Here is a 26,805-nt window from a genome sequence, read left to right on the forward strand (position 1 = left end):
TTTGCTCACCCAACGTGGCTCTGAATTCTCTCATCTCCTTCTCAACTTTGTTCTTTTGTCGAGTCATGTCAAGCCCATTACTCAACACAGATGCTCCTATTTCGTTCCTCTTCTGAGTCAACTGTAACACCTTTGCGTTTGGTGCATCTTTGATTATCACAGTGTTTACCATGGCCTCACCTTTGACCTCTGGCTTTCCATCTGTTGGACTTTCATTACAATTGTGGTCGTATTGCTTCAGTTCCTCTATGTGAGCAATGGATATTGGATTAGCAGTAATGGTGCGACAGATGCTGTTACTCTCACTGCCTCCTCTCAGTGGTCCATTGATAACCCAGCCCAACAGGGTTTTGATGGCATAGGGTTCTTCACCATTACTGTTTATCACCTCCCATGGCTGCATTACCTTTGGAACGTTGGTTCCGATTAACAGTTCCACATCAGCATCAATGACAGGAATTTCCACAGAGCTGAGATGAGACCAGGCACTCAATTCTTCCTGCCGTGGAATGTTATCACGGGTCACAGGCATCTTGCATTGTGTGTACACATCAGGTAAATTAAAGTAGGTGTTACTGTTGAGTGCAGCTATCTCCAATCCTGAGATGATGTGACTGTCCACAAACTTTTCTTGGTTCATTGTTTTCAATAGAAATTTAGCACTTCTTCCTCTGACATTTAGCTCCCTCATGAGTCGCTCGGAGCAGAAAGTGGCTGTGCTGCCGGAATCTAAGAACGCATAAGTGGTCAGTATCTTGCTACCTTTGTTGGCCTTGATCTGTACAGGTACAATAGCCAAGACACAATCCTGTGCTCCAGCCCCTATATGGCCACATGTCTTAGGAGAAACCGTGTGACTGTTCTCTGGTGTTTCCTGCTGTGCATCCTCTGACTTGATCTCTTTCTTTGAATGAATGTGGAGGATGGTAGGATGCTTTAGGTTACACAATTTGCAAGACAGACGCCTATGACAGTCTTTACTCATGTGTCCAACAGTTAAACACCCGAAACAAGCACCTTTCTCTTTTAAAAAGTCAATTTTCTCTTGGTGCAACTTCTTCTCCATTATGGGACATGACTCCAGTTTGTGACCCTCTTCACACAGCAGACAAAACACATTTGTTGATTTATCAGGTAAGTTATTTTCCTTTTGCACTTGAGTCACAGGTTTAGCATTGACAGCCGTCACAGAAGTTGCAAAACTACTTCCTTTTCCATCGTATCGAGCATGAGAGACCTTGTTTCCACTTTTGTGATTTGGTGATGAAATGACTGTGTCCTGAATGTTTCCAAAAAGTGGATTAGAAACAATAGACACTTGTCTCTCAATGAAGTTGACAATATCACTGAAGCCTGCTTGACGTTGGTGCCTCTCCTGCAGCTCATAAGCAGTGCTCCTCCATTTTTCCCTCAATTTATAAGGTAGCTTCAGGATAATGACACGCATATTGGAAGGCATGTTCATCTCTGACATGTAACTGATATCCTCCATAGCATTACAACAGACACGGAGAAACAATGAAAAAGCTTGCAAAGCCTTGATGTCCTCTGACTTCACCTGTGGCCATCCCAGGGCTTTCTCCATATATGCACTGGCTATTTTTTGCTCATTTCCAAATCGTTCCTTTAACAGTTCTTTTGCTCTTTCATATCCTCTGTCAGGTGGCATGTGTTGACAGCTCTTAATCAGTTCTTTTGGTTGTCCTTTTGTGTATTGTTCTAGGAAATACAGGCAGTCCATACTGCTGGCAGCCTTTCCTTCCACTCCGTGCTGAAAGGCTCTTATGAACGCAATGTATTCAAGTGGGTCTCCATCAAAGGTAGGTATATCTCTTGGAGGGAGTGACAATGAAGACTGTTGCTGTATCAGAAGGGCTGTAATGTCATTTTGACGTTGCATGATGGTTAACAGATTGCCTTGATTCACATCAGTTTGCATTAGGTCATTGTGTTGAATGGGTTCCTGTGTAAAATACATGGTGGGTTGCTGTGTGTGATGCACATGAGATGTTTCTTGAAATCTTTGAGGCATGCTTGGTTGTGGATTCATAACATAAGGACTTGGTCCACCATATGCAACATTTTCCTTGGGTCGTGCACCCATGGATATGGCAGCTTTGTGGCCTCCTAATGGTGGATGATGGACCTGGTGGTTTGACTTTGTGGGCTGTCCGTCCATTGAAATTTCAGCCTTGCTGCCTCCTAGTGGTGGATGATGGAACTGGTGGTTTGACTGGTTGAACGGAGCCTCCATCAGCACAACAGCTTTGCTGCTGCCTATAGGTGGATGATGGAGCTGATGGTCTGACTTTATGGGCTGTGCATCCATTGACATGGCAGCTTTGTTGTCTCGTAATGGTGGATGATGAAAATGATGGTTTAACTGATTGAACTGTGCCTCCACTGGCATTGCAGCCTTGCTGCCCCCTGATGGTGGATGATAGAACTGATGATCTGGCTTTTTAGGTTGTGCCTCCATTGGCATTGCAGCCTTGCTGCCTCCTGATGGTAAATGATGAAACTGATGGGCTGGCTTTTTGGGCTGTGCCTCCATTAGCATTGCCGTCTTGCTGCCTCCTGATGGTAGATGATAAAACTGATGGTTTGAACCTTGTGGAACAAATTCTATAGCAGAGGGTCTGAGGGATGATTTACGTTTTGATCTTTCCAGATACGAATTCATTCCATTTGAATGGGCTCTGGAGCTCTGACCATCCGATTCTCTGTACACAGTAACTTTTGCGGTGTGAGCAGCAATTTTACTTTGCAGTTCAAGAAGTTCCCTTTTCTTTCTGATTTGCTCCTCCTGAGCTTCCAGTTCATGTTTTTCTTTGAGGCAAGCTGCCATTGCAAGGAGAGCAGCCCTTTCAGCCTCTGCTTTTAGACATGCAGAGGAGGCTGAAGATCTTAAAGACCTGTAGCTGGAACGGCCAGCTGATGAACATGTTCTACGACCAACATTAGAAATACTATCACCAGGAACAATATCATCATTGACCACAGAAACGGCAGCATTGTCAAGCATGTTTGTATTTGCAGCAGCATAATCGTTAAGCACATCCTTGTTTCCAGCATCATCATCATCAAGCACATTTGCAACATCATCATCAGGCACATCTGTATTTGCAGCAGGACCATCACCACCTTCAATGTCGTAATCATCATCACCAACATCATCCTCTTGGTCATTTTTATCAAGCAACCACTCTTCAATTTTTTGTATTATTTCATTATTATTTTGCATTCGCGTTTCATACCATTCGTCTTGTTTTAATATTTCATCCACAGGTAACATTGATTTCAATGATTGATGCAACTCTTTGATTTCCACACACAGCTTTAAGAACACTTCATACATTGTTTGCACCTCAGACACATTTTTCTTTGAAGTCATTAATTGTTGAACTTCCTTTTTTAAGTTATGGAGTTTCTTTATTTTGAGATTTCTTTCCTTTTGTTGTGATATTATTTTTGCTTCCAGTGCTTTAACTGTGAGTTTGATTAGTCTTTTATCACATCCACTTTCCATTTCACCTTGATTGACAGCTGCAGCCACGTCACCCATTTTGACTGATTTAAAGGCCAGAGGCTTTATTTGAATTGTAGCAGGATTTATACCTGTATCCTTTTTTGTGAGAAGGCCAATCTCTTCCACACGGCTTAACAATTCTTAATCAGTCCTACCGTGATTCTTCAGTGTTGCTTTGCCCAGGCTTTCTTTGTCTGCATCCACTTGATTGGAATCAGCTGGCATGGAATGGGGTGAGTGCAGCTTGAAGCTAAGTTTTTCAACAAAATGTAGTGGCAATTTAGCTACCAACAAAAAAAAGGCCACTTGAGGGAATCTGAAGTCGTTTTCAACTCCTGGTGGTGTGTGAAAAATGAGGTCCTCCATTGGCAATACGTTTGACACTTTATTAATTTTACATCTTTAAAAAACACCTACAAAAGGCCGGGTGCTAATTAAACTTAAAAATGAGCTCATACAAAAATGCTAAGACGGTGATACAAAACTCATTCAGCCCTCTCACACACACAGACACGGTTGAAAAACTGTGTGGCTTCCCTGATCCTGATTCCCTGACACTACTGAGCTCTGTCTCCCTCATCTACCCTTTGTCTGCCTGATTACCACCCAAGCCCACAGGTGTGCAGGTAGACCCTACCAACCACAGTGCCTCACCACTGACACACCCACACTCATTCGTTCACACCCACACACACACACACACACACACATGCAAATTGGCTACAACAACAAAGTTGTAATGATAGTCTACACACAGTCCACAGTGTTCAGCCCACTGCGTGTGAGAGAGTGTGTGAGTGTGTACTCCACTTTTTCCACAACCAGGGTTTGTTCTTTGACCTCGTTATCTGCTCTGGCATCAGTTTCGGCTGCAGTAATGCGGTGAGAGTTGTGCTGTAGTAGTAAGAGCAATCTGTGTTTGTCTTCCGGATGTTTCGGTGGGGGCGGGGCCTAACACACCTGCGCTCAGGACGTTCTGTGACGTATTTGAAGGCATGGCTCAGGAATGCAACACAAAAATCCTGCTCGACTCGCTTGGTGGTTGTGCTCGCATATATTGGTGTCGCCAGACACAAGCACCCGCACAAGTCAAACACACTCTGGACTGAGCAGGTTACTTTGTGTGTGTTAACTTACATTTTAGTTTATTTATTTTTGGAAAACTCTCAATATGTCTGTGTCTAATATTTTACCTGACGAGGCGGTGTTTGCTGACTTCAAAAAGCAGTGTTTATCCATGGACACTTGGAATAACAAGTATGATAAAAGTGAGATTCAGGTGTGGGTCGAAAATCCACCTGCAAGTAGAAACAACGAACCGAAAATCCACAAAATCAAGGTAAGTCCACACACACACTGAACTCTGGGTGGTGTAGCAGAACTGAGAAGTGGGAAGCATGCATGGCCTTTTTTTTCTTTCATCTGACTGTGTGTATTTTGTGTTCCAGTGTAAAATGGCAATCAAAGATGTGTCGGCTGCGACCATGTACGATGTCATTCACGACGGCCAGTACCGTAAGAAGTGGGACCCTACCATGTCGGAGAGTTTTGACATTGCCCGGCTCTCTGCTAACGCTGATGTGGGCTACTACTCATGTGAGGACTCCTCTGTTTGTTGACTCTCACCACAGTCTTTTATGTGTTTGCACTTTGCAAGACACACTCAGTTTCACTTGAAATACAAACTCTTAAAAAAAGGGAAAGCATAGGCACATTTACATTAATGAGTTCAAATGTTAGTTCGTTATTATTTCAAATGTAGGCTATTGATTTCACAGTTAAGTGAGAACAATGCACGTCAATGATTTCTTGAGGCATTGTGTTCTTTGTGTAACTTGTAAATAGACTAGAGTGAAATAGATCTTTTTTTTAAATTTCGTGTAAACAACATCAGCACTATTTTCCAGCTCGTTTTCCTCTCCAACCCATCCATTGTGTGTTTGTGTTGTCGCTTTTAACAATAAAATTGATCACCAGCTTGTTTCTCAGGCTGTCAAACCTTTTGAAGGCCCTCAGGGATGAAAAATGAGCAGCCTCTAGTTCAACCGGTGTATTTATTGTCACAACAAGGGTGCACTTGTAGACTCTAAGGTTGAAGTGAAGGAAGTTGAACACAATTTAACCAGGTTGTTATGTCCTTTTTTCTCCTTTTCTACAGGGGTTTGTCCAAAGCCAATAAAGAACAGAGATGTTGTGACGCTGCGTTCGTGGCAGGTGAAGGATGGCGAGTACATCGTCGTTAATTTCTCCGTCAAACACCCAGTAAGCCACCTCCCACCATTAAACGCACCATTTCTACAACTCTCAGACGCCTATTGTCCAGTCTGAAAATGAGTAAGGATGATGTAACTTGACCAACATTTGTGTTGATTCATTTCCAGAAACACCCTCCTCGCAGTGACCTCGTCAGGGCCATTTCCATCCTCACTGGCTATTACATCAAACCCACAGGACCAAATAGCTGTACTTTCATTTACCTTTCACAAGCCGACCCCAAAGGTAAGACCATAACCAACAACTACACTTTCTTTCTGAATATTGTCGGAGCTGTTTTCTAACGTTTTATCTCTCTGTCCTAGGTTCTCTTCCAAAGTGGATGGTAAACAAAGCATCTCAAGTTCTCGCTCCACGGGTATGTAACATTTACACAACTGTTGTCCCAAAGTCTTATTTACTTATACTAAAACGTTATATCAGGGACGTCTTACACTGTGGCCATGTGTGTCTGTGAGGTCAGGAGTGTACATGAGGTGTGTGAGCGTTAAGGAGCAAGGGTTTCTTGTGTTTTTTAAAGGACAATGGTAACCATAGAAACCCAATTTAAGGGCCTGACACAGTACAGTTGCTGACAAAGGAGTATCTCGGCTCGATTGCTCTCCCTCTCTCTCCCGGCAGAACTCGTTCCCCAGGTTTCATATCCTTCGCAGATTGAAACTATTTAGACCAAAGTGTATGTGTGTGTGTGTGTGAGAGAGAGAGTTTTCTCACTGACAGATTTATGGTTTACGCCCGACGGAGAGATTGAGCTTCTGTATCTGGTGACAGTGATTTCTACATGAAAAACATTGTAAATATGATTTATAAGGGAAGGGAAAAGTGATAAACAAAACCATTTAGGGCCAGTAGGATTTCACTAGTTTTCTAGTGGAGGAGTACAGTTTGCTTGTTTGTGAGGATTTCTTTTTATCATTGATTCACTCAACTAATCTTAAGTCTTTAAACAAATAGCCTACAGCAATTCCTAGCAGCCAGTATGACTGTGTTGTCCAACCAACATCCCATAATCCAACGTTCTTCAGTTTACTTGTACAAAAGGCAAAAACGAGAAAATATTCACATTTGAGAGTCGGAGACCATGAGTTTATGGCATTTGTTGCTTTGTATTTACCTAAATAATTGATGATTACATTTTCTGCTAGTTTTTCAACACTAAGTTTATAACTATATATACTATAACTTTTTTTTTTTTTACTTTTGTTTTAAACTTGTTTAAACTTCTTACCTAATTCACAGCTGAAACAGAAAAATAAGACAAACCTGATTCTTAAAACAACAATGGTTGCGTTTTGTTAGAGTCCAGAATATATCGGCCCTGTAGTGGCTAAGACAGTGTGCCAAGTGTCAGAGCTATAAATTGTTTTTCACAATCAGTACGACCTGTGTGACGGCTGCAGGCTTTATCTTCAGCTTTGACTGAGCATGAAGGTGTGGTATGACCCTCATTGTCGGACTGCGGCCCTCCTGATAACCGTGTCCTCTCTTGGCTCGCTCCTTGCAGGTGTTGAAGTGTGTACACAAGGCGGGACAGAGTTACCCAGAGTGGAAACGGCAGAACTCTCCCGACCAGAAGCCGTGGCTGTACCCGGAGCAGAACACCCTCGCCATGATGGACCCGGCTGAACTGTCGATACAGAGGGCGGACTCGCTAGAAAACGTGGATGAGAGTTCCACTACAGATGCTCAGGAAGGCGAGGACAGCAGTTAAACCGCATCAAAGCGACGGGAGGAAGGGACTTTGCATCTCCTCCAAAACACAAAAAGAGTTGTGACCTCCAACCGTGCCATAGTGACCCAATCCTCCAGTTTTCCAAATCAGTGTGCCTCTCGGGATGAGCAAGAGTATGAAGTGTTTACAGCTGTCTTTAGCAGATGGAAATGAGCACAGATCAAGTTGCAATTCACCTCAGTTTATGTTGAACTAAGCTAATTCTCTGCAGTGTTCGCCACAGTGTAATTCCTTTATAAGTGCACATGGTTAGAGGTGTTGGGGGGGGGCGGCATGGTTACAGCACTACATTTACAGTGACTCCTCTGTCACACCTAGTTCAGTTGCAGCTATGAAGAACATACACAAACAGATATTTTAACAAGAGGAAAGTGAGTGTTAATGTTCATTAGTGGCTCTGTAGAGGGTGCTGATGTTGTTAGCGGTGGAAGCGATGTGAAATTTCTGATGCCACGGCTGCGCGTTAAAGCGGCATTGACTTAACCTTGTTTTTTGTTGATTGTTTAGACCAGAATGATTGTATCTGGAACTGAACACACTTTAATTTAGTTAAATCACGTTAATAGTAGTTATTACACTGTTTAAAATGAGTTTCGTGTGAATTGGAGACCTAAACGACGAAGGGTTCTGGGTTTGTGCAGCGACTCTGGGCATCAACCTTGAATCTGTTCGCATTGCTATCTGATTTTTGTTATTTTAAATGTGAATTTTATTGCTAAATATCAGTTAGTTTTATTTAGTCATGACTAATGAGCATCTTTGTATGTGTATCTTCTATTTGTAATACATGGAGACTGTTGAAGGTTCATCGTATTGAAGCAGATGCACTGCAGACAAAGTGTATGCATTGTAACTGTAATGTACAGGCTGTGGACTTGCATTGGCACTCAGGGAGAGGATCAGCTGTTGATCTCTGGTAATGAAACTCCAGTTGGGTTGTATTAACATGTGAAATGCGCATAGCAAGTCTGCTTTTATCAGTTGATTGTTACTTTCCCTTAAGGAAATTGAATGACTATAAAGGATACCTCTGTATTTTATTTATTTATTTCAAGTTACTGTACCTTTAGATGAAGTCATGATGGGGAAATGATGCAGGAATGAAGCCCAACAGGCTGAGATGCTCGATATGAACTATGTTTGTTACATGGTCTTGACTTTTGAAAAGAAAAAAATAACACAGTAAACCTCACAAGATTAACATGCTGTGATAATCACTGTCATTCACTGCATTCTTCTCAAGGTGTCAGCCAGTTTCATGGGAAACCAACATGCAGAGTGGAACAAGTCTGGCTACTTACTTGTACAGCAGAGCAAACCAGTTCATTTCCAGTTTGGTTTCAAGCTTTTCAAGTACACACAAAGGCCAAGGTTACAAGAGTTCAAAACTTTTTTATTTTTTTATGTGGCAATGTTCAATTCTCCTATGAAAAATGATGAATTTCATAATGAGCGTTGGATCAGTAACAAAAACATTAGTCAAACTGAAAAACCAAACATTATTCCTTTGTGAAAAGTATTAGTGTACAGAACAATAAGACAGTGTTGAAATGCAAATGGAAGGTATTTACATAGGCCTTTGCAAATGTTTAAAATACACAAACTTAACTGTATTCTGGATACTGCAGTGACATCCAGAGGTATACAACTGCTTTCTATAAACGTTTGAATGTCTGCAGGTTTAATTGATGGCCGAAGTTTACACATCTTGATTTTTACTGATAAGCACCTTTTACCAAACAGGCAAAATTAATGAGTGTGCCTGACACAAGGCACAACGTCCTATCATCATGCATTTTAACAACATGTTGGCAGTTACTCCTGTCAACAGTTTGGCACCTCAAGGTCAACAGTTTATATAATAATTACTTAACATTTCATTCAGGCCAGGAGCAGTGTATGTAGACATTTCTATGTTTGAAACATTTAACCACAATTAATGCTTGACATTATTAAAGTAATGTCGGGTCCACATTAGCAATAATACATTAATACATTAGCAGTTAAAACTTAATATTTCGCACACAATTACAAACGTTTATTAAATAAAATAAAAAAAGGTGATGCACAGTGTTTTCAGTGATATTTAAAAATCCACTAGATGCTGTGCACTCAACATCTTTTGGTCTTACAATATGTGAGGCCATGCTGCCTTTATACCAAATGTGTCAGAGTGTACTGAAATTATGTTATATGTACATCCCTTTTTACATGTACACTGCAGATGCAGGTAGTAATATAGTTCTATAGTTTTTGCCAGTGTCATCAGTACAACTAGATTCAAATATTATATTTTTTAAGACTATGCTAGGAAAAAATCATTACTCTTTAAAGAAAAACTGAATTGAGACAACATTGATTCATTAAATTAAGCAGGGTTTTCTAAGCGTTATGCTTGATCAGAAAATATGTATCCAATCTATAATCTATGATGTGAATTTCTACAAAACTTCCCCTTGTACATGTCTGAATTCCATTATATACTGTATATATATATACCACAGCAGATTAGTGTTCATGACTATCTGTGTGTGTGAGAGAAAAACTGAGCATTTAACTGAGTTTATGTCGGTCCTTACATAGATGACTCTGAATGAGTTTGTTAGTCATACATTAGTCATCCTAAGCAGAATGGAGGCCAGAGTCTGTGGGAGGAGGGTAATGATGCAAAGTGACGTGTCTGTCCACCACCTTGCTCTCCCTTTGCTGCCACCTAGTGTACAGTCCTCTCCTTCTGCCTCTGGTAGTCTGGAGAAGAGAGAGGACAGAACAGCACAAAACTGAAAACGTGATGTTTTTATAAAACATACCAGTATAATACAATTCAGTGACTCCAAAGCCAGTTGTTTTTTTAGTGTTGAACACAAGCAATCTGATTAGACCGATAGTTATCACATAAATAACACGGGTGAAAAAATATAATGTGGGTGCTGCTGCTCCAGGCATCGGTGTGCTGACAAGCTTCACATTCCTCAGGTTTACGCCATAAAAAGGGAGATATGATCATCATGGAAACTTTCCATACAACTGTCATTTTGATAAAGCATGTAACATATAGTGCAGTATTAGTATAGGATACTAAAAGTTAAAATCTGAGCTACAAATGAATCAAGTTGTCCTTTATCTAATCTTATCAAACTCAAACTCAGAAAATGGTATGATACTGATGAAGTGTTTGGTTGCAACAATAATGTTTGTAAACAAAGGCAAGAAAGCATGCCTGTGTTTTAACTTATGATCATATCAATGATCAAAAAATATTGAAAATATATCTTGAAAAATGATTCCACACACATTGGATAGAAGAGCTATAAATGGTGACTCCATTAGTGCGATTAGTAAAAACGCCTCTCTTTTGATCTTAATTCTTAATGAATGTTTCTTTTTTTTTTAACACTAAACCAACCAACCAAAATGTATTAATACACTTCAAACCAGAAATCTCTATATATTATCAGTAAGTGTATATATGCTATTAGAGCGATTTATACAAATTTGTACAGATTCTACATTTAAAGATTGCATGACTTACTGTAAGGAAAGAAGCGAACCCTCATCAGTATTTCTCGTGCAGTCTTCAGAATCTCTACAGCCTAAAGAGGAAGAAAGGATTGACTTAATACAATGCAATGCAATGAAAAGGTTATTACTAATAATACCCACAACTATGGCAACTATGCTACACTGGGTTTACTTAAATGATGCATTATTTATGTGACATTTGCTCCATCACAGGGAGATAAGATAAGGTCTACAGACTCAGTGTGGATGCTTTACATTGCATGTTTCAATATTTTAATTGCCAATGGAATATGTACAGTAATTTGCAAAATGAAATGCTGAAATACTGATGTGTTAATTCGAGTGTATATGAGTCACAGCTTGAAATGATTGCCCTGACTTACTCTTGAGTGCTCTATGTCTTGGAAATCAACCTCATTCACAGAAAGGACCTGGTCTCCCTCTTGTAGTCCTGCTCTATGGGCATCTGAATCTGGAACCACCTGGCAACCCATCACAAACATGTTTACAGACATTAACAATCACAATGTATGTATGTATGTACAATTTATTTATTTATTTATAGTAATTATGTTTCTTTTTTCCACGCGTGTCCCACATCAAGTATGAGGTCTTTTGTAATGATTATGTGAATGTCACATTTGTTTAGTATGTCCGTTTGGAAAAGAAAAAAATGGCAATAAAACAACAAAACAATCACAATGTGGATTCTGAAAAGTAAACAATTGCTTGGCAGTGCAACATGTATAAATACTTCTAAAAACCATGTCAAACATCAGGTTGACACACACACGCACACACACACCTTGGATATAAAGATTCCTAACTGTGACGCCTTGCCCCCACGGATGTTAAAGCCCAGCTGTGCTCCTGGAGGTTTCTTCAGGACGATGGTGCGCGGTAGGAATTGGGTAAGCTCATTGTTGTAGTCAGGGTGATGAACACGCTACAAACAGAGAAAAATCTTGACTTATTGAGAGTAATCGGATCTGAACGAACAAAATATAGAAATACCGTACAGAAAATAGTGTTACAGGACAATAAAGGACTGGGAAAAAACTCAGTGTCTGCTTTTTGCAGCAAGGTGAATCGGCAGAAAACATGTACAACAGAGCACATAAGTTAAACTTAGAAATTGTGGAAAGACTTTATTTATTTAAAAAAATACAACTGAAACTCAATGTTCACTTATTCACTTTTTGCAGAGCTTTGAGAGAGCTTACTTTTGGTCATCCACTAACCTTTGGTGAATTACTTTGACCAATTTTCAGTCATTACTTGGACTAGCTGTATTGTATGTTCCCTGTTCTTGCCCAGGAACAAGGGCAAATCATGGGAAACAGCCAACACCAGCTTTCTGTGAACAGAACACTACGCCACCAACTAATACAGGTGTCATAGTCATTGTCTATGAGTCAGTGGCCACCCAGAGAAAGATAAAGGGGCTGTTATCACCAAACGATAAAGAAGTTACAATCACACCTTGTTATTATGTAGTAAATAGTTTCATACTTAAGACCTGTGAGATTTTGAACTGAAAAAAGGAAGAAGAAAAAAGTGCTCCCTAATGAAAAGGTACAGGTTTAAGGACAGTGGGTGGCTCTATGTAAGTGGCAAACAGTATGCTACCTCTTGTGCAGGAATCCATGCTGGTGGGTTTTCATAAGAAGGCAGGAACACCACTGGGAGCTGGTAGTCATCATAAGGAATTTTCTGATCCATTGTTTCTGAAAACACCCGAGGAAAGAGAAAGTACACTGTTATGAAATCTTGTCTCTACGGTTTGATGTAACGTTACACCCTGTCATAAAAGAAACACCACCCTATGTTTACATAATGCTAGTGACAGCTATATTTACATAATGCTAGTGACAGCTATATTGTCTATCAGCTGCGTCCACAACACAGTTACTACGTTGTTACGTGAAAATGTCTCTACAGAATAAACATAGTGACATATTCATGTTATAATGTATAACATGACTGTGAATATACTGATGTACATCCTACTGTGAGGCGAAAGTGAACGGTTTTTTAAACTTTGCAACACAGACTAGATGCTAGCTAATGCTACGGCTAGCTTCAAGGCTAACTTCGAAACGAACTTATTTCGCTCTGTTTACAACTCATCATCACCGGCACTCACAATCGCTGTCATCTAAACTCTAACGGTGAAGATAACACACAACTTCTGGATGAAAAATGCGCAGCGACTGCCAAAAAACAACAGATAATCTCACCGCAGTCTCGTCCTACACGGCTACCAACAAACACTTCTTCTCTGTGTGTTAGCGGTGATTAGCTCGCTGGGCTTTGGCGCCCCCTCCCGTCGCGGAGTGGAAACTACCTCTGCCGTCATCCAGCGTGGACCGTGAACGCACCATGTAGGCTACTGCTTGAAGTGTACTGTAGCCTACAAAAATACATAGGAAAGTACTTCTCTCTCTCTCTCTCTTTTTTTTTTAGTTCTGCCCTATTATTTTCCCCGTCACTTATGATGGCTGCTTTCTGTTGGATTTAATCCAGGTGCCCCCCCACACACACACACACACACACACTTTTGATTTATTTTCCTTCACACTTCTTGTCTGATCACTTTCTTTCTTGTTGGATGACCCTCTCTGTGCCCTCTTATATTCATCCAATAGTCAACAAGCAGGGTTTTTCTTTTCTTTTCTTTTCTTTTTTTTTTTTCCAAAAATGAAAATACAATGCCATTTCTCTTGCCTCAACTTGAAATGCACACACTAGCGAAGACCTGGCATCGTCAAACACACTCTGACAACCCCAGCCTTTGTTATGTCCAACACGGCAAGCATTGGTTTTCTTGTTGGTCCGGTTATGATACACTATTATGTACCATGGACCTTTAAAAAAACAACCTTAAATCTCTCTCTTTTCTTTTCTCATTTTTTCTTCTCTTCGGAAAATAAATATCCCCCACATTGAGTTGTTAAATTATATGTCATTTCCTACTTTTATCAATTCCCACCCTGTTTGATCCTCCAGAGACAGCCACATAGCCACTGTTACTCTTCCCTAATTGAATTCATTGTTGCCCTCTCCAGCTGGAATTCATTCTTCATATTCCAAACTTTCTCTGACACAACCCTCTCTGTTTTAGCCCAGGACATCTCTTTTTATTTATGGACAGGCTGAAACACACTCTTATGCTACCGGGGTCTCGTATTGTGTGTCTGCCTGGTCTTTTTAAAGCAGCCACTGAAGCTGTGTGGTAAAAAAGAAAAAAAAGTTTTTCACCCGGATGGGAGGAAACTTGACAATGCTTTTCATGTGTCATGTGTGTCATGTCTTTACCTCAAGTGCTGTAGCAGCAACAACAGGTCAAAGTTGGATGTGGATGCTGGAATTCAGTGGCCTCAGACAATTAGCTACCACCATTTTGTATTCTATGCTAAAGTAGGCTGTGTTTTGCTGCACTTCAGACAGTTGTCACGAAATGAAACTAAAACTAAAAATGTGTTACCGCCGGTCACAAATTGAGGCGAGGCGAAGGACTGGAGCTGGAGAAGGAGCTTGGGTGGACAGATGGGCAGCGATGCAGGAAAGTGAAGACCACATCAGGACTTGGCTTGAGAAATCCAATGCTCTTTGACCTTTGGGCAGGTCTGCAAAATGAAAGAGTGCATTTTGCCATATAACTCTTGAAGCCTTGAATTCATAATACTAGAATAACCTGAGGTCAAGACATGACAACTGAATGATGGCAGTAATTTTATGACAATTTCCCTCATAAATATTTTTTTTGCATCATCTTTTATTTCATCCTGCCTAACTGTAACATATAAAGCAGGTGAGGTTTCCACTAACCATATTTTGTTTAGTCAGTTACACTTGTTGGGTGTTTCTCATTCCACCTAAGAATTAAAATCATTAGTAGCATGCTGATTCTTGACTTGACTGCGCACTGAACTCACCAGAACTGCAGCTCCTTCTCCACACCCATACTTGTAATAGCATAGAAAGTGTATTGTTTGTACAGTTTTCCTTAATTGGCTACTCTTTTTTAAAAATCATTTCCCTTGTAGGCAACTGTGATACATCTAACCATAACCCAAATCCAATTCCTGAATTCTGACACTTATTTTAGCTTCATGTCTGCTAAAACCTTTTACTGAAAATATTTTGTGTGCTCTCACCATTTGGCTATATAACTCATCTTAACATGAAAATTATATTGCACAGATTTGATATGTGCTTGATCACACAAATTCTTTGAAATTACATTGCCATTGCATTTAATTCAGATAAATGACTGATGAGCCAGATCCACACTGTTTCACCACCCAAAGACTATTATAGGGGTTGACAGAGGTGAAACCAGACATGCCGTTGAATCACAGTTGATACTACTACAATCACATGAAGGGGAAAAACCCACAATTCCCACGACTTAAAGGAAACGAACAGGCAGGTACAGGAAAAAGGGCTTAATGAGGAAGAGGTCTCAACAAACTTTTCTCACCCATAAAATCATCGTTCCCACACAACGTTTAGCCTCTAGTCACCACCACAGTCAACACATCTCCAGCATGAACCTGTTCAAGTTGTTACTCAACAGGCAACAGGTGGGAAATTATGATTAAAAACACTTTTTAGTAAGATTTGATTTTTGTATATGATTAAGTGTATCAGTATGTCAGCATTTGTATATTATAGCTATACCCTGTAAAAGGCGACACCTTGGTATCTTTACATGGGACAGTTTATGTCCTCATGTCAATAACACCTGTCCACACACAGGCTCAACTGTCAATCCCCTGCAGGTCCTGCACCTGAGAGAACTCGTCTTCGGATCCTCCCTCTCCCTCCCTCTCCATTTTTGTTACACACCCTCCTCATTCATGAGGAATTTTTTTCTCATGCGGAGTTTTTTCACATGCGGACAGTGAATGAGGATGCGAGAGTGGGGACGAGCAGAGCAAAGAAGCGCGTGGACTGCGTGAGCAAAGAGACGGAGGTTTTAAACGGGAATTGGAGGTGAGTCACTTGTTGTGGTCGGAGAATGTTTTGAATTAGGTTAAGCACCTTAAGTTGTGCACCTTAAATCCGAGGGGTAAATGTAATGGGTTTTTTGTTTCCTATGGGAAGGATTAAGCGATTAATGAAGAAATACGCGTGGACATGGACAGTCACATTTTCTGTTTGGACATTATTAAGGAAGCTTAAAACTGACAGGTTGGAGCAACATGGTCTCGTGTCACTTAAAATTACATGTTAATTACAGTGAAGCTTTCAATCAGCCTTCTCGTCATCCTCATCATAATCCGTATTGATATAGAACACGTTTGCTACAAAAAAAAAAAGCAAGAAAATAAAAGGGAAATTAATAGCCTACTTATTATTTTTTTCCACAACTGTTCCTGAACAAGACATATATGTGTGTGTGTGTGTGTGTGTGTGTGTGTGTGTGTGTGTGTGTGTGTGTGTGTGTGTGTGTGTGTGTGTGTGTGTGTGTGTATTATAGCCTATATACAGTATGTGTTAGTCTATGTTGTATATTTATCATCATAATTTCCTGCCCTGGTTCCTGTAATTTTCTTTTCCTTTCATCACATGAGGGCTACACCTGTGAACCCTGCACATTAGATTTAGGCTAACTCATCAGTCCTTCCTATCTTCTAACTTTAAATACAGGTATACTGTATGGATCTGTTGTGTGATCAAGCACATATCAATTCTATGCAATATGAATTCTATGTTTAGAAAAATATGATTGGATATTTTATCTCTCGACACAGCAGTGCACACACTGCACTTTTGTTCCTCATTACACCTTGTGCTGTAAATGTAAATGATAGGCTAATATAAATGCACTAGGTGTGCATCTTTTAATCTGCTTGATAATGCCTCTGCATTTATTTGATGCATTAGACATCGTATTTTTATTTATTTATTTTTATTTAACCTTTATTTAACCAGGAATAATCCCATTGAGATTCAGAATCTCTTTTGCAAGGGGGTCCTGGTATGAAATTCTGACCTTGCTTTGAAGCATGCATTAAGTGTGCTGAAGTCCAAGTTGGGAATTTAGCGCGGCAATTAAAGTATAATCAAATAAACAGTGATGTCTTCCAGCCAGTGTGTTAGCAATAAAAAGGCCAGTGTTGTGAGTCTCTCAACCATGAATAACTATTGAATTGTTCTTTAATTGTAATGGGGGCATTCTTACTCCTATTCTTTTGTTGTATTATCGCCCTTGAACAGTGTGGTTGCTCAACCTTCAGCTCAGGCTTAATGCTTCCTGGTCACAGCTCAGTTTGCACACTGACACAGTTTGTCTTGTGTTTCATGACTGTGACATTAACACCTCCCCAAAAACGCTCTTAATAGAAAAGTTCCTAATTGTTTTTAAGAAACACATTACTTTATGATAGGATATAATTCCATTTTATGTCATTTAAGACACAACTTATGTCCTAGCTAATTAGGGCTCCTGCTGTAGAGAAAACTGAACATAGCAGAAAAGGAAAAGTTGGAAAATCTCCAAGTCAAATCAAGTTGAACGAGAAACAGTTTTTTTCCTCAGTGTGTCTTGTTGATGAGTGACAGTCACGTTGTAAAATTCCCAGTGTTGTTTAACTGCAGGATTAAAACCTGGCACAAACAAAATGAGATGTCCTGACTTGTTTAAAGACCTGATCTGACCCCTTTCTCACATTACTGCATTGGAGATGGGCTGTACATTTCAAGCAATCTAAACTCCTATAAGCTCCAGTCATTATCTATGTCCATCAAGATTCGCTGTCTCTTATTGTATCAACTGTTGTTCCTCACTTTCACTCAGTTTATTTCCTCCACCCCCCCTCTCTGTGCGTGGATGTGCCTGTCACTGAAGCTGTTTGTGATGCAAAGGCTTGAACAGTGTGACTTCGCTCTCACGCCAGTCTGTGCACCACTCTCTATAACCCGTGGTGTCGGCCATTGTAAATGCTTCCAGTGGCTGTAGCCTTCCCCCCTTTGCACACAGTCTGTACTGAGTAGGCTATTGAGCAGGGGTTGCCATAATACCCAAAGGAACTTCACCCCCCTCCTCCTCTTCTTCCCATTTGCTTTCCATCACAGTCGTCTTTTTTCCCCCTCCTGCTCTCATAGGTCCAGTGAAGTGAATGAAATCGGGCCTCTCCTCGGCATCCAGAGAAAAAGCCCGACTCCCTCCTCCCTTCTTCAGCCTGCGTGCATCAGGTGTCCGGATTGCACAGAACAGGATCTGTCCTCTCTATGCTGTGAATGAAAGAGAAGTGATGTCTAAAGAAAATAGCTGTTGCAGAGTTTGCAGCAGGGGCTTGTATAGCTGCCACTGGAGGACCCCCAGTAGACGTAACAAAACAGTAAGTATTTTGATCCTTAGCTGTTTCTAAATGGCCATTAGTGTGTTGATTTAGATGTTCTCATCTTTTCTCTGGATTGAGCTGTGATGTGTGATTTCAGTTGTCAGGTTCTCATGTAGACTTCCCCTGAGCACTGAACCTTTACAAATGATTGTAGGCAGGGATTAACATTCCTCTGCACTGAATTTAGAAATATAAAATATTTGCCAATGAGTGACCCTGTGACACGAATCCTGTCTTTTATATGCATTTAAAACATGAAGTGGATAACTCTACTGATGTACTTCTACAGTAGTAGGAAAAAAAGAGCCCTGGAAATGAAGTGATGATTAAAATGCCGAAAATGCATTTGTGTGCCAAGTAAAATAAGTCAACTCACAGGTCCTAACAGGCTTGTTACGGAGTAGAACAGGATTATGAAGTGGGGTGCGGTGGAGGGGAGGATGGTGGCAGTCTATAATTTTGCTCCGAAATAATAAACTGGAAACCTGAGGTGTGCTGTTTGTGTTCAACCATCAGGGTACCATGCAAGGTGCAAAACCAGCTGTGAAAAAATGTTGGAATTGTTCCATCTGCCTTAACAATATAATCCATCTGCATTTCACAAACACATACACAGACTCTGACTTTCACTTCCTCACAGACAAGCACATAAATGGTCATTATCATTGCTTCTATAATCCAAACAAATAATAGTCCACCTGTTCTTTTTCTTTTAGCATGCATGCTGCTGGTTCTCAATTGTCTCTTTGGTCTCCCTACTTTCTCTCTGCTGGCTGTACATTTGTCTGATAACTTTTAATGACCGCGAGGATGTTAACTGGTGAGTATCCGCAAACATCCACACACACACACACACACACATGCATGCACACACACGGCCCACATTGAATCCGTCACAAAAGCCCAGAATCCTCTCTTTTCTTTCCCTTTCTTTTCTTTCTTTATTGATGACCTCTACTCTGCTAACCTTGTGTTGCCCTCTTTTGTTCTATTATCAGGCATGGCTTCCAAAAACTGAAGCGATGGGTGAACTGGTTCATGGTGGCGATCATCATCTCTGCGGTGGTAACCAGCTACTGCGTCCTGCTGCTGGTGAGAATGCACCGTTGATGTTGTGGCGTTGGATTGTAGTAGGAAGATGTTAAAGCTAATTGTCCATGGGAGTGATTAATTACTGGCGAGGGAATGGGTAATGCTGCTACACGAAAAACATAGAATAGCCATTGTTTAGCTTAGGTTTGAAGTGTGTAAACATCATCCCTAAACCACAGAGTAAGAGGCCATTGATGCAGTTTCATGTTTTATAATTTGCACAATTGATTTCAGCTCTTTGCACTGTTCCAAGTGGCCATAGGAGAACAGCTGGACCTACACTGGCTGCACAAGGTGTTGTAAACATATACCTTCCCAGCTTTTTCCAGTTATATATATTCAGGTTAGTAACATTTCTGAATGTCATAATTGCTTTTTCTCTGTACAGATCTTACTGATTCTTGGTGTAATATTCATCGCTTGTGGGGTCACTGGGATTACCCTCCAGTGGTCAAAAGAATGGCCAACTGTCCCTCTGTCGCTTGAGGTACGGTCACATTTTGAACATTTTGTCAATGGCTGAAATCCACTGTGAAAAGTATTCTGAGCTCACCTGTGTTTTTGATGTGCCCTGTGGCGGCCTCTTGGCAGGCCACAGCTCCTTTCTTGCAGTTTGGTGCCGTTGGAGCTTTGACGCTGCTCAGCCCGTGTGTCTTCCAGCGATTCCACAGAGCCAAGACTGGTATGTGTCTGGCATGACTGTTGAGTCACGGCTCACAAGCAATTACAACACTGCATAGAGACACAGTGTTTCACCTGACATAAACGTTATCACTGCTTTGCAAAAACACTGTAGTTTATTATGCAAAAATAAGGTTAATTTGTCTTTGACCAGGAAAGCTGCTTCAAGGTAGATGAACTATCTGGATCAGATAGCACTGAAACCCACCCATGCATCCTTCCTTAACTTCCATCCATCCATCCATCCATCCATTCATTCATCCAGTCTTGTGTTAAGCAGAATGTAGCTATTCCAATGATATGTTAATCTTATTAACGTTGTAATCTTAAAGGGATAGTTCAACATTTTGGCAAAGTGGCCCATTGCCATAATCCCTATAGTTTTAGGAGTAGGTTTGTGGGTGCAAGCTATTTTCGCAGCTCTGCTCCGCCGTTCTAAAAATAGTTTGCACTGACAATTAAAGGTAACAAACCTACTCCTAAAACTACAGGGATTATGGCGATGGACCAATTTGCCAAAATGTTGAACTATACCTTTAAAGTAGACTACCACTGGTTTACATTAATTGATGTCATGTATCATGGGCTAAAGGTATTTTCCTTACTGTGTAATAAGGAAGTGTTTTATTCATGAAACCCACATTCAAACTTCACTGAGAATGACTACAGTAATTTGCATGTTACATGAACAATGTACAGAAATATACTAATAGTCAAATGTGGGTGCCTGCAAGGGAAATGAGTACAAACACACAACAAGTATATGAAAGGTGAAATATTTATGTAACCACCACTGCATCAGTAACACCCACTATTTACTCACGCTGCTGCGCAGGTCTCTGTTCAAACTGATGGATGTGCAAACAGCTTCAGGGGTTTGTCTTCTCATCTGACTCTTGTTCTCCGCAGGGTCTAAGGTCCTTATCGCCGTGGCCTTTGTAGTGGTGTCGGCAGTCATCTACCTGTGTCCCCTGTTCATTCGCTCTCCTTGTCTGATAGAGTGGAGTGAGTTACCCAAGAAACCAAAGCTCATTGGCCACAGAGGTGCACCGATGGTGAGCATCCTTACATGGAGACTCATACATGGTCCATCTCTCACAGTGTTGTTTAGTGTTTGTCCTTTTTACTCTTATGTTTTTGACATGTTTTCATGTAGGTGATAAACTTAATTTAATTCAATTCAATTCAAAAAACTTTTAATAAAACTATTTATCCCCGAGGGGCAATTAAAAAGCATGCTGAGCAGTTCAAGTAAGATCACATATAGACAGCACACACACACACACACACACACACACACACACACACACACACAACCATAAGCTTAAGCATTAGACTAGAGAATGTTTTTATCGTAGAAACACATCCCTACTTTTATTCTTTGCGCCAAGATACGTGTCTTCGGGCTATAGATTAATATCTTATGGAGAGATATAAAAGTGTCAGTCTCTCATATAACTCTCACCAAGAAAGCCACTAAGTGTATTTCCCTAAACGTCAAACTATCTCTGTAAATTGAAACCATGCAAACAGAAAAAGGGACTCGGGCGGTGCGTGGCGCAGTGGTAAGGGCGGCCGTCCCATGTAGAGGCTACAGTCCTCAATGCAGGCGTCCCCAGTTCGAATCCCGCGTCGGGCAGACCTTTCCTGCATGTCATTCCCCCTCTCTCTGCCTCCCCCTTTCCTGTCTATCTATACTGTGTGCTATCGAATAAAGGCAAAAACGCCAAAAAAAAAACAGAAAAGGGGACTCATATACTCCATGTAAATGTCATTATCTCCTGTCACATGCAACAACATATAGTGTGTTATGTTCTGTTCACTGATTTGCAATGTTTTACCCCTGGCTCAGGTGTGAACATATTTCTGATCATGTGAGGGCCCCATATGCTGTGCTGCTGCCCTGTTTGCTTTGCTCCTGGGTCACCACCACTAAGCTCAGTTAAACACATTGTATAGGGTTGTGTGTTCACACAGCATTAGGGTAGTGTAAGAGTTCAAGCACATGAGTGTGTCTCACCCATCTGTCCTCACTGTGTACAGCTGGCCCCAGAGAACACCATGATGTCGTTCAACAAGAGCATCGCATGCGGTGCGAAAGCCTTTGAGACGGACGTGCAGCTCAGGTACAGTGAGAGTGGCTTCATGTTTGAAAGGCTTTTTAGCAGCTAACGATAACAGCATTTGAAGTGGTAGCACACAAGATTGCAACAGCCCTATAAAACTCATCAAACTTTGCACAAAGGTCCAGTCCCATGCCACATTTACTCAACTCCCAAATTCCTACCAAACCAACGGTACATGCTACAGTTTTGCAACTTTCACCAAAATGTAGCCCCAATACTGCTGAAACTTTTGTCCACTTAAACTTATTACAAATTATGAAGTCCATCACTCTGTTGTTTTCAATAACTGTTAAACTTTTAAAATGTATCTCCTCCCACAATGTTTGCTCAATTGTCACCAAACTTGCTAGAGAGCATCTCCAGACCGTCCTCCACAAAACTCGTTTCTCTGATTTTTGATTTATCAAAAATTGAGCCTACAGTGCATGAAAATGTTTGACTATAAACAGCACTGTAAACATATACCATCCAATTATTGCTAAATACATTTTCAATCTTCCTGAAAAAAATTGACAATATTTTGGAGTCGTGGTTGATGAAGTTCGACAAATATCAGAATTTTATCTCAAAAACTGAATTTTTGAGAACATTTTGAATTCTGCTCTCATGGGAACAACTGCAGTCAATGTAAGAGTGGCATTTTTAAACATCAGATTTTCTCTTGTGAAGCAAAACACTTATCGTTAAAAACTAATCACCAACATTTCCATGCTGTCTAGATGCAATTTATGTATTATCAGATTTTTGTTTAGAAACACAATTTGTGACATTTTGACATTTTTGAAATCTGCCTTGACAACAGCTGCCCGGGCATTGACCCCCTGAGTCGATAAATGAAGCTACACAACAGGTCTCACTACCAGGCAGTAGTGAGTTAGGAGCTGGTTCTTGGTGTCAGAGGTTGTGGGTTCAAGACCCAACAAGGGAATTGATGATAACACATCAAAATACCAGGTGGTCTTTGTTAAACAAATGTACAAGATCTTAGAGTCATAGTAGATGATGTTTGACAAATACATATCAGAATTTTACCTCAAAAACTGTTTTTTCTTTTTACAGTGGTTTCAAATCTGCCTGCACCACAGTGGATGGCTTACTCAATTTGTGAAGCCACTGTGAAACTGCCACTTGCCCATTAGTTCAGAGCAATAGACAACAGTCTTTGGTTCCAGAAGTTGTGGGTTCAATCCTCAACTGGTGTAAAATGAGCATTTTAAGGTCAACTGTCCTGTCTTCCTATTCTCCTGTTTGTTGCTCAGAATTTGCCAAGAAATAGCCCAGACCCGACCCATCGCTGCACAGCAGCTATAATTTCTATTGCTACACCTGTCAAGCTTTTCTTTCTTGCACAGCACATGTGCAAAGTTAATGATGGCAGAGAAACAAGGTGAAAAGGAGGTAAACAAAGACCGACTGATATAGAAAATGCTGCTATTTTTGAAATTTCAAACCACAGAGGTCAATGAGTATGATCATAAATGACTGAATACAACTTTTGGGTGCTAACTTTCACTGTTTCTCTAATTCAGTAAGGACAGAGTTCCCTTCTTAATGCATGACAACAAGTCAGAGTTTTTGTTGAGAACGACGGACGTTAAAGAGAAGTTTCCACATGAAAGCTTCACCAGCAGTTCCAACCTCACCTGGGAGGAGCTGCAGCGCCTGAATGCAGGTGAATGGTTTGTAAAGGTGAGGGTTATTATCTTGTCTAAACACTTACTCACAAAGGTTTATGTCCAGTAGTGTTATTCCACATGCTGTTTGTTGAATTTTGCAGACGGACCCTTTCTGTTCAGTGTCCCAGCTCTCAGAGGAGGACAAGGAGACAGCTAGAAATCAGAGAATACCTTCCTTACTTCAGCTTCTCAACCTCGCCAAGCAAAACAACATCTCTGTCATATTTGACCTATATAGTCCCGATCAGGAAAGTGATACAAACGACACCGTTAGCACCATCTTGAGTTCTGGTATTGACCCAAGTCTGGTTAGTCTAAATTAAATAGAATTATATTAAACTGATAAAGATATTTCTTGATAGCACATTTATTTTTGTTTTTTCCTTTTTTATAGATCCTGTGGCTTCCTCCAGCGGAAAGAGCAATTGTAAACGTGACAGCTCCAGGTTTCATCCAGGTCTATGACAATGAGGAAGAAATGCTTGCTAAAGGAGGAGACCACTTGAATGTGAAATACAGCAAGATGAAGACAGATAAAATTAGGTGAGAACATTTAGATGAAAGAAATATGCCCAAATCATCTCAGCGGTCGTGCCAGGAGGCATAGTAGCGTGTTAATTAAAATAGTGTGTGTATAGCATGCTGAGGCACAGTGCTGGCACAGAACATAGTTAGACGGGATCAGCTTCCAGGGAATGTGATTCAAAATAATGTCCCAATCCCTGTGTGTTTAAATGAACAAATCAACCATTAAAAAACCAAAGACTGAAAAGAAGTGTAGCAACATGTTTTGAACAAGTGCAACAAATGAACTTACTGTACATGGACTGCTGTCTTTGCATCATGATGCAGGTTCTCTACATATTTATATTCATCATATTTATATTTATATAAGATAAGATAAGATAAGATAAGATACACATACAATGTTTTTTTAATCACTTTCTATATGTGGGAGAATATATGACCCACGTCTATATATTCAAAAAATAAGAAAAGACATAACATACAACAATGACATGCATATGCACACCTAGATACACACAGTTGTCACGTATACACCTGCATACAACCATATTTACTCTTCTGCTTCCCACAGATTTATGTTTTATGTAAATCTGTATGTATGTAAATTCTTGTTATGTCTCTTTGTTCACTAAGAATATATTTTGTACTAAAATTATCCATTACCTTTCTCTGTGTCTATATCTGTCAGAAACCTAACCAGGAGCAATATTACAGTTAACCTGTGGGTGGTGAATGAGCGATGGCTCTTCTCTCTGCTGTGGTGTGCTGGGGCCAGTTCTGTTACCACCAACTCCTGCCATCTGCTAAAAGACATGGACCGGCCCGACTGGGTCATGGTGAGCCATAAAGTTGCTATTGTTTCACTTTCTTTTTCTGTTCACTTTGCTACCACCATAGCACTAAATACTTGTCAATCAAACATTGCTCTGAAAGTCAACAAGTTCATGCAGGTGTTGTGTGACACACCTTGACCGTGTCATTGCCTTTGGGCGTGTCTGTGTATTTCAGGGACACAGCACGTACACACAAATATGGATCTCAGTGGATGTTTTATCTCTTCTGATAATGGCTGGTATCTACATCTTCCAGAGGTAAAGCTCAGCAGATATTTACTGTACACATTTAGTGTCTGTTGTATAAAAATCTCTATGAAGGTGAATAGACTGACTCATCAACATCACTGTTTCTACCAGGAAACCGTACTGTTTGTATCACAGAGCAGGTATTGTCAGTTTAGATTTTTAATATTTTAAAGCTGAGTCTGCGACTAATGAATTTAATTACTTGTTATTCTGCAGCTTATTTTCACAATTATCGATAAATCATTTAGTCCATAAAATTTTAATCTCAGATTTGCTGTCCAAAACCTGAACATTATCCATTCACTATCAGAAAACCTAGAAAAAGAAAAAGTTTGGACTTTGTGTGAAAAATTACTTAATTTATTTGGAAAATAGCTGCAGATTAATTTTTCTGTTGATCAACTAACCTACTAACTCTCACTTCTACTTAATATATTAACAATAATGACACTAAAATATACTACATACTGTGATTTACATGGTTCACATCTGGGTGTTGCACACATGTTCTCGGGGTGATAGGTCGGTGATGATTTGATGTTGGTCAATCTCTAATTTCCACTTCTATCCAGGAATCCTCATAAAGGCCACTAACAACATTTTTAAAAGAGGTCATATTAATCCAAGCTATTGTTTATTTGGGGGTTTAGTTCATCACTGTATAACATCACTTGAACGACAAAATTATTACTGTCTGTAACTTTACACAACATTTTGGTACTGTTTTCCAACTGTTTACTAAAGGTATATAGGTTGTTTTGCTAAGCCATCAATAAAAACACATTTGGGGTTGTCAGGTTGCAAAAAAGGATTTACATGCTAGATTCAATTTATAACACCTTAATAACATTTTAAACTTCAGTATTGATGATAAAGATTATTCCTGTGGTCCTGAAGAAAAATGTGTCAAGGGATAACAATTTTTTTGCAACCTGACCAACCAATTGTTTTTCTCAACCATTCATAAGCATGTATAAATCATTAGGGAATTATTCATTAATCATAACAAGACACTTGATTATAAGCCTGTTTTAAATGTGATTAATGACATGGGTCCCTTCATTTGCTTTCTTTTTTTGACTTATGACTCCAAACAGACACAGAGAGTCAAAGAAACAATATTTCAGCCTGGAACGAGAAAGAACAGTATCCCTTCTTACCCACTGGGTAGCTTGATGGTGTCCAGCTCCATACATCCTCGTCTGCAC

The 26,805-nt window shown here is 40.2% G+C and overlaps 3 protein-coding genes across 4 annotated transcripts; 2 read left to right on the plus strand and 1 right to left on the minus strand.

Moving 5' to 3' along the window:
- Nucleotides 1–4,700: 4,700 nt before the first annotated feature.
- Nucleotides 4,701–7,705, plus strand: stard14 (START domain containing 14; the record flags this gene model as incomplete). The annotated part of the gene is made up of 6 exons (XM_083980604.1): nt 4,701–4,868; nt 4,978–5,125; nt 5,688–5,791; nt 5,911–6,028; nt 6,109–6,161; nt 7,308–7,705. The coding sequence occupies 6 exons, from the start codon at nt 4,701–4,703 to the stop codon at nt 7,512–7,514; spliced, it is 798 nt and encodes a 265-aa protein (XP_083836730.1). The 3' UTR covers nt 7,515–7,705.
- A 1,206-nt stretch (nt 7,706–8,911) lies between these two features.
- pdzd11 (PDZ domain containing 11) lies at nt 8,912–13,346 on the minus strand. Of its 2 annotated transcripts, none has more exons than XM_083980491.1 (6): nt 13,298–13,346; nt 12,687–12,784; nt 11,863–12,003; nt 11,441–11,539; nt 11,068–11,128; nt 8,912–10,283 (listed from the first exon to the last, which is right to left on the minus strand). In XM_083980491.1, exons 2-6 carry the CDS (start codon nt 12,777–12,779, stop codon nt 10,249–10,251), a joined length of 429 nt encoding a protein of 142 aa, XP_083836617.1. In that variant the 5' UTR covers nt 12,780–12,784; nt 13,298–13,346; the 3' UTR covers nt 8,912–10,248. The 2 variants fall into 2 exon arrangements, with proteins under 2 accessions (XP_083836617.1, XP_083836618.1); XM_083980492.1 differs by lacking the exon at nt 13,298–13,346 and adding an exon at nt 13,204–13,294.
- Nucleotides 13,347–18,322: 4,976 nt separating this feature from the next.
- gdpd2 (glycerophosphodiester phosphodiesterase domain containing 2) lies at nt 18,323–26,804 on the plus strand (the record flags this gene model as incomplete). Its single annotated transcript, XM_083981214.1, has 15 exons — nt 18,323–18,409; nt 19,129–19,232; nt 19,411–19,504; nt 19,739–19,798; nt 19,893–19,991; nt 20,096–20,186; nt 21,095–21,240; nt 22,169–22,311; nt 23,841–24,000; nt 24,089–24,295; nt 24,382–24,530; nt 25,204–25,351; nt 25,524–25,606; nt 25,709–25,737; nt 26,695–26,804. The coding sequence occupies 15 exons, from the start codon at nt 18,323–18,325 to the stop codon at nt 26,766–26,768; spliced, it is 1,674 nt and encodes a 557-aa protein (XP_083837340.1). The 3' UTR covers nt 26,769–26,804.
- Between the last annotated feature and the right edge of the window lies 1 nt (nt 26,805).

The sequence above is a fragment of the Trachurus trachurus genome, assembly GCF_905171665.1.
Source record: "Trachurus trachurus genome assembly, chromosome: 10".
Classification (NCBI taxonomy): Eukaryota; Metazoa; Chordata; class Actinopteri; order Carangiformes; family Carangidae; genus Trachurus; species Trachurus trachurus.

Coding starts and splice junctions, on each gene's coding strand:
- pdzd11 (XM_083980491.1), bottom strand. CDS start 12,779: ATGGATCAGAAAATTCCTTATGATGACTACCAGCTCCCAGTGGTGTTC. Junction 12,004..12,686: donor CATGGATTCCTGCACAAGAG/GTAGCATACTGT, acceptor CTCTGTTTGTAG/CGTGTTCATCACCCTGACTA. Junction 11,129..11,440: donor AAGACATAGAGCACTCAAGA/GTAAGTCAGGGC, acceptor CTTCCTCTTTAG/GCTGTAGAGATTCTGAAGAC.